Here is a 12,476-nt window from a genome sequence, read left to right as displayed (position 1 = left end):
AACCAGACAAAGGACAGTCTCACAAAGTGGTTTTGACAATGTCCCCATCGGCAATCGAACCTGGATATCCAGATCGGGAGCCCAACGCTCTAACCACTAGACTACAGAGGCCATCATAAAAACTAAACTTATCCAAAAAAAGATCAACCAACCAAGACAACCAAGACCAACCAAGTGGCTGCAATAGTCTTCTGATTGTTTGTGGCTCTGCCCATCCCTTCGGGAATCATGGGCGTGAGTTTATGTAAACTTAACCAAAATTAAATATTTCATAATATTTAGGTCAAAGGTCAGAAAAGGAAAAGGCCAGTGGGCAAACCTGCAACCCGAAGTGGTCAGATGACATTATTGTTGCAACGGCGGGAAAGTTGTGGATGAGATTGGCGCAGGACCGGAAAGGATGTTACTTACTTAATTGAAAAGGCATATGCTCAGCAATTGAATGATATAGGCTGATTGATATTTAGGAAAAAAGTACAATAACACATATTTTCTTTTTTTGTATTTCTAAGAGATATACCTACTGCTTACTAACTCTACATTAAAAGCTGCAACTACGACCTGTAACATTGGATTTCCCAGTTTTTTATTTCTTCTTACTTACTTGATATGAATTATTATGGACCCTTCTGAGAAATCGATTAATTCCATTTTTATATTACCATAATTAGATACGACCATGTTTTATCAATTACGTTTTTATCCCGACTAAATAAATTATTAAGAATAATTGGACGGAAATTCAGCACCATATACGAAGAATTAATAGGATTTTTTGCGATGGCTGATTAACAATGGCGAAGACAGGTATGTGACTCAGTGAGCCTTGACGGTCAAGGCCACTGGTCCCACTCCTGGCTCTGCTGAGCCGCACTCGGTCAGACCAGACCATTCGAGTGGCGTACGGCCGAGAGACCACCACTAAACAAGTCGCGTCAAATAATTACTCGCCAGTGAAATAAACCGTGTTTCTCTAATGTTAAGTGTGAATGTTCTGCGATAAGATGGCTTATTTGTGGTCCTGTGCTATGTTGTTAGTTAATTTAATTCTCGGAGTCACCGATGGACTGAATGTGGTAGGTTTATTTTGTTTTATAAAAAAAGTTTTTTTTTAATATTAGTAAACATTGGTTTTAGCCAAAGCTAAATAAATTTACTTAAAAAGAAATTAAACAAGTAAACATAGGTTCCTTTTTTAAATTCTGCAGTATTTTTTCTATCAGCAGTAAAGTATAAAGTTTTATTTACTTATAGTTTTTTTACCGCGTCTTTTGTTATTTGTTTTGGGGTAGTTTTCGCTCATGCGAGTCCCTCTCAAATCCACCGTCTACATGCAGGGGTAGTTTTCGCTCATGCGAGTCCCTCTCAAATCCACCGTCTACAGGTAATACAAAATCGTTTCATGCGGAAAGCCACGGGAGCTCCGTGGTTCCTTCGCAATGAAAATCTGCACATTGACCTAGGTCTGCCAACCATTGCCCAATGGCTCAAATTAGCTTCCAAACGTTTTTTCGATTCTGCTCCGCACCACCCGAATCCCCTGGTAGTTGCGGCTTCCGATTACATCCCGCTTAGGGACGGTACTGAAAAGTATCGGCGTCCGAAGGACGTAATATACGATCCCGACGACCCGATTACTCTAGCCATAGAGGCAGCCAATCAGCTCGCGACACCAAACACTTCAGGACCCCGATACCGACCCCGCCGGCGTGGTCGACGATTTCCCTCATTCAGCGCTTATCGCTATCGACCCACTAGGGTCGATTAATTCTTTCAAATATTTTTCCTCTCAGACGACGCCCTGAGCCGAGGTTCGCGCCCAACTGGGCACCCTCAGGCCTGTTGTCTTAAACGTTGTACCGGGTGAGAGCCTTCAGCGCTCCCCATTTGTCCGGCCAAGTAGTTAATGCCATCTGCGGCAAATCTACAATAAGTCACGTCAAAAAAAAAAATGTTATTTGTTATTATGGTAGGTACAAAGTTTCTCTAAAGTTTTTGCCGCCAAATTCGTTAAAGTTTATGAGTCATTTCAGTTGGTTTCGTAACGAAAAAAAGAACAGGAATATGTCGTAGGTAAACCTTTAAAAACTTAACGTATCTGCTTGATAAGTATGTTAAAAACTCGTAATTTTAATTTAGATATCATTAAGGGTTTTTCCTTGTTAGGCGATTGACTTCTTTATTTGCTTACTACGTAGGTAGTTAATTTTAATCAGTGGCTTTTTGTACAGTTTGTTACAAAAAGTTTGGTTGTTTGTTTTGTGTTTGTTGTTTTTGTAAATTTATTTATTATTTTAAAGAAAATTATTTAAACCAAATGCTAATGTTTCAATCAGAATTCACTGTGTAACATTTTTAACCTGTAGTTTTCTTGAAAAAAGAAAATGCAGATTATCTACAAAATAAAAACCTGCAGTGGACACACTTATTAGGGTTCCGTGTCGAAATGGTAAAAACCCTTAGGTACCTATGGTTTCTAATCTATCTTTGAATTAGGGCTACCTAAACTAAAGTTTGGGCTAGACTCAAAAACTTCTCAATGGACTTGCATGTGGTTTTTAGGGTTACATCTACGTACATGTGAAACTGTAACCCGGGGAAGTCGGGTTTTCTCGCAACCCACAAAAAAAAATTAAAAAAAATTGTAGGTATTATACCTCCAAGCACATCCGGCTCTCACTGCACCGTTCCGGGAAAGATGGTTTCCGTATAAACAATCACGAGCATATAATTTCCTTTATAATTAAGTATTATTATAATGACGACACGGTCGCGTTAAACACGCGCAATAATTTCTTAAGTAGTAAATTATAGGAACTGGATAAACTAGTAGGTATTAATAGAGAATATAATATATAGAGTAATATTAATTGTAAGCAATTTATTTATAAAATCAGTTAGTTAAATTATTTGTTTTGTAGATTCTTCTTTTTCAATAAGCAGGAATGGCTGGAGGATATCTTACAAGTTCGTTTTTGATGTGAAATGTTTGAGCGTGGTAGCCCAGTTGGTAGAAAGCTTGCCTCTCACTTTGAGGTCGTAGGTTCGAATCCAGCACGGCCCTAAACCAATGATTGACGAATTTGTTTTAGAATTCATGATTGGATCATAAATGATTATCACGTGCTCAGCGAAGGAAAACATCGTGAGGAAAAAACCCACATTCTTGACTAGTTGAAATCTAGCCTATGGCCGGAGAAGATAGATGTCTGTGCACATTGTGATTTGATTTAAAAAAAAAACAATTCTTCTGAATCTTCCGTTTAGCTCCATTCTTTTCGATTCTTTAAACTCGTTTCGAATCACTTGTGTGGCCTATCATATACCCTTCTTTATTGGAAATTGTGTCAAAGAGAGTGTGTGACATTTCATACGTACTTGCTCGTACTTGTTGTAGTAAATATGTTGTAAATACCAACAACCAAGTCCGAGTCGAGACGGGAAGCGTTTCGCAACCGGCTTCACTGCATAATGTCTCTCCATATTTGTAGGATAAAGTCTCAGTTCGCGGTTACATTGTTGTACGATACGTCTGCGAGCTTTCATTTTTAATACCATCATCGTCAGCCGTACGACGCCCACTGTTGGGCATAGGCCTCCCCCAAGGATCTCCACGACGATCGGTCCTGCGCTGCCCGCATCCAGCGGCTTCCCGCATTTTTAATACATATGTACCTATTTACATTTTATTACAGTACTCGCGCTCGTTATCCCTAATAGGGTGGGCAAAGCGACAAGCGATCTGTCAAACAACTTGCATCCGCTTTTGAAACAAAATCCTAAGATGCCATTAAAGCCATCGGAGGGTGACTTACAACATAGAATAAGGAAATACTATGTACTTATAGAACGGCAACTCACTGCTCCCCACCAACGACTGAGCTAAGTTTACCTCACCCCCCTGGGTCACTTTAGTCTTCAATCCTATGGGCGTCACACGTCTGACGTCACACACACACACAGATGCGCGTGTAAGATAACGTCAAAAAGTAGTGTCTGTGTAAAACGAGGTGTTTCGTATGAAGTGTTCGGGGTGTGCCTGCAATAAGCCACGTAAAAACGCACTGTATAATACTGGACTGCACTTTAGGAGCAGCGTGGCGGAATGTGCTCCATAACCCCTACGGTTGCCTGTGCCCAGCAATGCGACACGACGTATAATGCTTAGTAGACCGTACAATATATAAAATCGGTTAGGTTCAAGATTAGCAATTATCTACAAGAACAAGCGGGTCAATAGGAGACAGGCAATATTTACAGTAGCGTAAATTTGTTTGCGTTGAACACATTAATTAGATCTATGCATTGTCCACACACACACACGCACACGCACACGCACACACACACACACACACACACACACACACACACACACACACACACAATTAACATACAAAATGCATGTCTATTTGTTTTTATTTTACCACAGTTTATTGTCAAAAAAAATCAGTACAATGGTTTGCCTCAACTGACGATATAAAAGATGTAATTGCCGAACACTGCTTCCCGAGAGACTAGGTCTCCTAGTCCTTCTGTAACATTTGTGTGTCCTAGTTATAATATCCAATGTTGTGTAACAATTTTTCATTTTTTTTTTGCTACATATCATATTACAATCGATTATTTCGCTACATAATTTTAGAGTTACAATTAACGGCCAAGCGTGCGTTCAATGGACATGGTTTCCGAAGCACCGCCGGGCAGTTGTGTCACGGACGTAAATAATTGTGGCCTGCAGTGTATAATGCGTTTATGGGAAACTGTCCAGCATGACGACCCGTAGTCCTTGACTGCAATCCGGACGAGGATGGACGGCATAATTGCCATCATGTTACCATAACGGCATTCGGGATGGATGACTCGGCGACTCGTAATCGAGGCCGAGAATTTGAGTTTTCCTTGTGGAAACACTACTAAATAATGTTACGTGAGACTTCATAGAAGGTCAAAACGCGGTCAATGTTTTAGCGGCTTACACAATTAATATTTTTAACATCGGGTTAGTTCATGATTGGCAAAGTAGGACACATAAGCTGACGATTATAGGGTGTAAAATTCCAGTCCAAACAATGTAAGTATGTAAATGTAAGGTGGTTTAAACAATTAATATTTTTAACATACCATCCGCCCGTGCTCCAATGCATTAATTTCTTTCACTTTCACAATTGCTATTTAGCAATAAGGCCGCCTATTGTGCTTATGTTTTTATTCGTATGTTTATGTCGTTGTGCAATAAAGTATTATTGATTGATTGATTGATACCACGACTGATCGCGGTATGATCCTGGATCTTAATCCTGGATGTTTTAAAGAAAGATCAGGACCGGCGACCATGCATGATGAGAGTGGAAGGAGCGAAAGTGGTGTCTCAGGATCGTAGTAAGTGGAATTCCGTGCTCTCTGCCTACCCCAACGGGAAATAGGCGTGATCTTATGAATATTGTATGTATTTTTAACATTATTTTGGTTAGGTTCAAGACTGACACAGCAGGACACTAGGAGGTTGCTGGGTTGTGGTTGAAGCTGATGATTAAAGGATGCAGATATTATTCCAAAGAACTTTCTCCATCAAACAACAAGAATTCTAAACAAATTGTTAGTATTTAAAGTGTATAGCTGAACGCATAGTTCTCTTCTTAATGGGGTTTCGCGTTAAATGATTTATGAGGTATTATGCACTTGCATCGGCCGCAGACTGGTTTTGGTGCCAGTGGAATATTTAATTACAATGACGAAACTGGTTTGGAATATCTCGGAGTACAGTGGTATTGTAAATATAAAAGAAGTTTTATTTATTTGTTTTGTCTGGGGTCACAATCGCTTGATGAGTAACACCCGTATTCTAAGATATTCACTCGAAACTTCCTCGACTAATGTCAGTTGTCATTTCTTCTCTTCTTCTTCTTATCGTGTGGGTTGTGAGGTGGAATACCAGCCACATCAACCCTAGTGTCACGGTTATTATTGAGCCGCCAAAGGCTCCTAACGTGACTCATGTAACGACTACGTACTTACATTAGTAAGTAGTAACCGGGACCAACGGTTTAACGTGCCTTCCGAAGCACGGATCATCTTACTTTTGGACAATCAGGTGATCAGCCTGTAATGTCCTTACCAAACTAGTGATCACAAAGTGATTTTTTGTGATACTTATGTCCCCACCGGGATTCGAACCCGGGGCCTCCGGATCGTGAGCCCAACGCTCAACCACTGGACCACGGAGACCGTTGGTTGTCAGTTGAAGCGACCTTAAGGTCTTCCTCGAACTTAACTCAAAATCGGTATTCTCAGACGGCGGGGCTTCAACCTTAAGTCCTTCCTCCAGTAAGGTTCGTATTATTTTCTTGGCATCATTATAGGTATGCTCGACTCCAGTGAGTAAAGTCCTCAAGTCGAGGATGTAGATGTCAATTTAAAATACCAAATGCTCAGATGAAGCCGAGTCGAGTGGTAGGTATTGTCGAGTTAACGTCTTAAAATATGGGTGTAGGTATATACTTGTCAAACTTCTTTATAACTTCGCACTATTAATATCTGTACCTGGATGGTATCTCTAATGAGGTAGTTTCATTTTTTTACGTATGGGTTGTGACACCAATGATGTTCATAAACCCTGGTGCCAGGTTTACTATTGAGCAGCAAAAAGCCCCGACATGGCTTATAAAATGACTATGGGTACATAAATAGCCGGTACGGATAAAATCTGCCCTTCGAAATAGGATCACAAAGTGATTTTTGTGATACCTATAATCCCACCTGGTTTCGGATCGAAAGCCCAACGCTCAACCACTGGACTAAAGAGATTAATTTGCTATCGAACTCTGTTATATTCTTGCCTCAGATGGCCAAGTAGTTACTTGGCTGGATTTATGACGAGGCTCTCTCCGGGTACAAAAATTTAAGACAACTTGGATTCATGGTTACCAAGTGATTCACCATGTCCATCTTAAGGTAAACATCAGGAATGTGTGCCGATTATATTGTTGACAAGTTTAGGAATTAATTATGGCGTGACATTAATGTTACCTATACTTCTCAGTCTCACCAAAAAATAGAAACACCTGTGAATTGTTGTTCAACAAAACACTAGTTTTAAATTTAAATTTGGAACGTTATCATTACGTTGAAAAACCTTAAAATAACCACTGCGACATGTCTTTTGATTTTTATTCCTAATGCTTGTAAGTATCTACCTAGGTAATAATTTTCTGATAATCCTTAGGTAGATAACTTCGCGAAGTGTTTTGATTTTTATGATGAGAAGTGTGTACATTGTAGATATATGTATTCTATGATAGTATGTATAAACGTGGACCTTCCATTCTATATAGGTATAAGACAATGAAAAAACGAAATTCTTAGCAACAAGCATGTTATGTAGATCGAGTGTTACGAGTTTAAGTTACTAGCTGGGACATTTATGACTTCAATAAATGTTCAAATATTTAGTATAGCAGCTTGCAAGGCTAACCCGTTCTCCAACTGATCTGCATATAATTTACTTCGCACTCATTATACTGTTGACCGTATTTACAGGTTTACTTGTAGTAAGTAAGTATATACATTTGTTTACATTATAAGTACGGGACTTGTGTTACGGTTAGGGCCATAGTTGATACTTGTGTGGCTTCTTGGTAGAGTAATAGGTAATATACAGCAGTAAAAAATCAGGTCAAAAATTCAAAAATTCGGTTAGGAAACTTTTAGTTTTTGAGATAATCAATTTTATTTTCTGTTATAAGAGCGAGCTTGTTTTTCATGAAAAAAAAAGTTACTTAACTGTAAAAATGTAAATGTAAAGTTACTTGATAGTGAGGTTAATTAAAACAAAATATTTTTTGAAAGAAAACAAAACCCTCTATTCTTCAATATTACTAACTAAATAATTAAGTTTTATTTGGAAATCAGCATAACCAAAACAAAAAGTATAACTCAAGGAGATTCGCCCAATCCCGTCAATCTCGAACGGGATCTCGACATATTATGCTTCGGGATTGATCCCGAAAAATTAGACGAGATCTCTGGATTGCATTCCCTAGTTAATAGGACCCAAAGAACAAACTTCACTGTACCATGAGTGAAGAAATCCTTTGGTCGTCGGGGCGGTGAAATCGAATTTACAAAATAAAACAGCAGCGTCTTGTTCTTGTGTTGTATTGTGAGAAAAAAAGAGCGGAAGCTCCGCGAACGAACGTAATCATAAAAAAGTGTTTCCATATTTAAAAATCTTAAATATATTTATAAATGTTTTCAACAACGAGCTATCTATGAGTGGGATGAAACCACGATGTTACTTCACTTATTACGGAATTACAAGAGCTGCATTCTAAAGCAGTTAGCACAGCTGCGTAAGCGCACTCGCGTGATGTAACATGAAAATCAGGTGGTGGCCCTGACACGCAGCGTACAAACAACTTATACAGCGAGCGGAGATTTTCCTCACAATACGTAGAAACATCGATAATTAAAGTTCAGGGAATCGATTCTAAATAACATGTTGTTTTCTAGACAAGACATCGTAACTGTACTGAAGATGACGGCAATCATACAGACTGCGGGCCCTAAAAGACACCATGACATGACATAACATAATATATTTTATTGCACACCTCATAACAGAAATGGGTGTGTGGCGAGGTAAATCGTGGACCGGCGATTGGTTTGATGAAATAAAAACACAAATATGCTGATGAAGCTGATCTGCGTGTAATAAACGTTTTTGGCACTTGAGATTACAATATTGCTTGTACGATATATCACGATATAATTACGTAAATAAAATAGGCGTAAGAGTCGACTAGTTGGTACGGACATTGAACAAAGAAGAAGGAATGACAGTTGAGAGCAAAGACAATATGTCTACATAAAAAGTAATGTTATTAATCTATGGTCTTATAAGGGTGATGCATACACGGTCAATTTCCAACACTTCCCCTCACGCTTATAAGGCCATGTGTCAAAGATAGAGACTACATAAAATTCTTATACCTAACAAGCCAACATAACATTGGGTATTACATTCTTTAGAGGAAACTCTACAACACAGGAAGTTCCCTAATATAGCATCAATTACATCAGAGAGCTTCAACGTAGAGACTCAACTCTATTTGGTACATAACATATCCATCACCTATGCTAGATTCATACTATGGATAAACAATGAATGCTTGCTAGAGCCTAACGGTTTGGTGAGTACATCTGCAATCATATGCTCAGTTGGTAAGTATTTAACTGTGATTACATTATTCTGTACTAAGTCCTTAATATAATGATACCTTACATCTATGTGCTTAGTACGTCTATGACTGTACTCTTTAGCCTGTAGCAACTTGTGTGCACTCTGATTATCGTTGTATACTTTTATGTCTAAGTTTCTATTCAAAATTTCAAATAAAAAGTTCTTAATGAAACATAAATCTTTACAGACATCATTAATTGCCAAATATTCAGCCTCTGTGCTAGAGAGCGCTACACAACGTTGCTTCCTAGACTCCCAATTGATTGTGTTATTGCCTAGCTTAACAATAAAACCAGTATAAGAACGCCTGTCAATAGGATCGTTGGCCCAATCAGCATCAGTGTATGCAGTTAAACACAATTCACCATTACTGTTTACAAATAATAAAGAATAGTTAATTGTTCCTGATAAATACCTAAGTATGCGCTTTGCCGCGATCCAGTGACTCCGATTGAACCTGGTGTTATACTGACTAAGTTGGCTGCACGCATAAGCAATATCTGGCCTAGTGCAGACCGAAAGGTACATGAGACAACCCATAAGCTCGCGATAGTTATACCTTTCGTCACATAACTCTTCATCAGAATCGTCAAACTTATAATTTACAGCCATGGGTGTCGATACAGGCTTACAATTTGTCATACCAAACCGCTTGAGCAGTCTCTTAATATAATCCTTTTGATCAAGTCTTAAAATGTCTTTCTCTCTAGTTACATTAATTCCCAAACAACTTTTTAAATTTCCCAAATTCTTACAGTCAAATGTTTTTATAAGCAAATTAATTAACTCATCTTTCAGCAAATTGTCATTGTAAAATATATAAAAGTCATCGACATATAAAGCAATCACAATCATTTTCTTATCACTAGTCTTTCTTATATAAATACATGGTTCTAACTTACTTTGATGGAAGCCATTCTCACACAATAGTTTATTTACCTTTTCATACCAAATTCTACTAGCTTGCTTAAGGCCATAAATACCTTTTTGCAACAGACAAACCTTATCTTTGTCACCATTATGAAAGCCAGGTGGCTGATCCATATAAATGGTTTCTTTCAGCTCACCATTGAGAAAAGCAGTAGCTACATCAAGATGTTCAATATTTAAATTTAATTCACATGCTAAAGAAAATAAAATTCGCATGGTACTATGTCTTACTACAGGTGAAAATGTCTCCTCAAAGTCCACACCGTGAATTTGAGTAAAACCCTTGGCAACGAGACGCGCTTTGAATTTCATAAAGTTACCTGACGCATCCGTTTTTGTCCTATAAACCCATTTACATTTGACTATATTTTTGTCATGAGGCCTATCAACTAATACCCACACTTTATTAGCTATTAGAGAGTCATACTCACTCTTCATGGCAGCAGACCATTCAGCACACTGTGCACTGTTCATGGCCTCTTCGTATGACTGAGGGGTAACTGAACTTTCCTCAGGAACCTCACGTGCGACCATAGAAAAGTCTGTATCAAAGTCAGTATACCTTAACGGCGGTTTAGACCTAGTAGAACGTACAGGTCTCGTAGATGGAGCAACGGATGTGCTAGGCGCGGGCACAGCTTCCCCTGCAGATGACGGCTGCGGCGCGGGGGCACGCAACGAATCATTCAAGCCAAGCGCTGCATTCTCCTGCTCTTCATCATCTTCACTGCCAGTACAGAACTCCTCGTCGCTTCCATCTGAAAAATGCATGGGATTACATTTTAATATTTCATTTTCATAAGTCTGACCATTATTCACGTCTTCATTATCAATATTAGGGACATCACAAACACCGTTAGATAAATTATTGTCATTTGTATAATTATTAGAAATGTCACATTCATAATATAAATTATTATCATTATATAATTCATTAAAATTAATATTTGCCATGTCCTTGTAATATTTATTCTCTATAAAAACCACATTCCTAGACACAATTACTTTATGAGGGTTCAAGGGGTCCAGCAATCTATAACCTTTACTAGTAGTACTATAACCAACAAAAATGTAAGCCTTGCTCCTAGCATCCAATTTACGACGTTTTTCTTTAGGTATAAGCGAATATGCGATGCATCCAAAAATGTGAAGGTGACTAAGATCCGGCCGTGATCCAGTCCACAACCCCTCAGGTGTATGTCCCGCCAAAGCAGCTGTGGGACTTCTATTCTTTAAATAGACAGCAGTCATAACCGCTTCCCCCCAAAAGCGCGGGCAGAGACCAGCATCAATTAATAAGCATCTCGCTTTGTCCAAAAGCGTCCTATTTAATCGCTCAGACACACCATTCTGCTGCGGGCAATAAGGCACAGTAGTTTGATGAATGATCCCCTCTTTTCTTAAAAATTCAGCAAAACTACTATTACAGTACTCAGACCCATTGTCGGAACGTAAAATTTTGATATGCAACCCCAATTGTTTTTCTACTTCATTTTTAAATGTAATAAAATGATGCATTACCTCCGATTTATTCTTCATCAAATATGCGTACGTCTTCCTTGTGAAGTCATCTGTGAACGTCACCATGTACTTCGCACCTCCAAAGCTTGCCTCTTGCATAGGGCCAGCGACATCACTGTGGATTATTTCTAAGGGACAAGTAGCACGTGCAACCTCGTCGGCGGGGAACGGCAAGGCAGCTTGCTTCCCAAGCAGACAGGTTTCGCACTTGACATCTTTACAAACCTGAAAACACAATCCAGTTGCTAGATCGTCCTTTAAAGCACACATTCCCTTTACCCCTAAATGCCCCAAGCGCCTGTGCCAGACCTCCATTGGCAACATCGGCACAGAGGCAGCGACCTTAGCACTACCTGCTTCTTGTCTATCACACAAGAACATTGAGTGCACTTTTTGCGAAGTACCAGCTAGACTATACCTATCCCATTTATAAAGACCATTAAAACTAGATGCGGAGGTAATCGGGTTGCCAAGAACTTTACAATCTTTATAAATATTACATCTATTCTTATTGAACACCACAGTCAAACCCTTCTCGGTTAGCCTACTTACAGACAGTAAATTAGTAGTCAAGTTAGGAACAAATAATACCTTTTCAATCTTGGATCCAAATGAATCATCCAATTGGATTTCACCAACACCCTCTGCAGCTAGAGACTCGTTATTTGCTAGTAAGATCTTGTTCCCTTTGATCTCCTTATAGTTGCTCATCAGTTCCTTATTGTTACACAGATGATTGGAACAACCGGAATCAATATACCAGTCACAACTCTTCACGAAGAAAGCG

The 12,476-nt window shown here is 38.9% G+C and overlaps 1 protein-coding gene across 1 annotated transcript in view; it reads left to right on the top strand.

Annotated features, from left to right (window-relative positions):
- The first annotated feature begins 880 nt into the window (after positions 1-880).
- Positions 881-12,476, top strand: part of LOC126375000 (senecionine N-oxygenase-like) — a 28,437-nt gene continuing 16,841 nt past the window's right edge. Inside the window, exon 1 of the mRNA XM_050021825.1 lies at positions 881-1,076. Coding sequence (XP_049877782.1) covers positions 990-1,076 — 87 coding nt within the window. The 5' untranslated portion in view covers positions 881-989. The remainder of the gene's footprint in view (positions 1,077-12,476) is intronic.

Source organism: Pectinophora gossypiella, chromosome 18 (assembly GCF_024362695.1).
Source record: "Pectinophora gossypiella chromosome 18, ilPecGoss1.1, whole genome shotgun sequence".
In the NCBI taxonomy this organism is placed as follows: Eukaryota; Metazoa; Arthropoda; class Insecta; order Lepidoptera; family Gelechiidae; genus Pectinophora; species Pectinophora gossypiella.
Note: the sequence above shows the minus strand (reverse complement) of the source record. Positions and strands in the feature narration are given on the sequence as shown.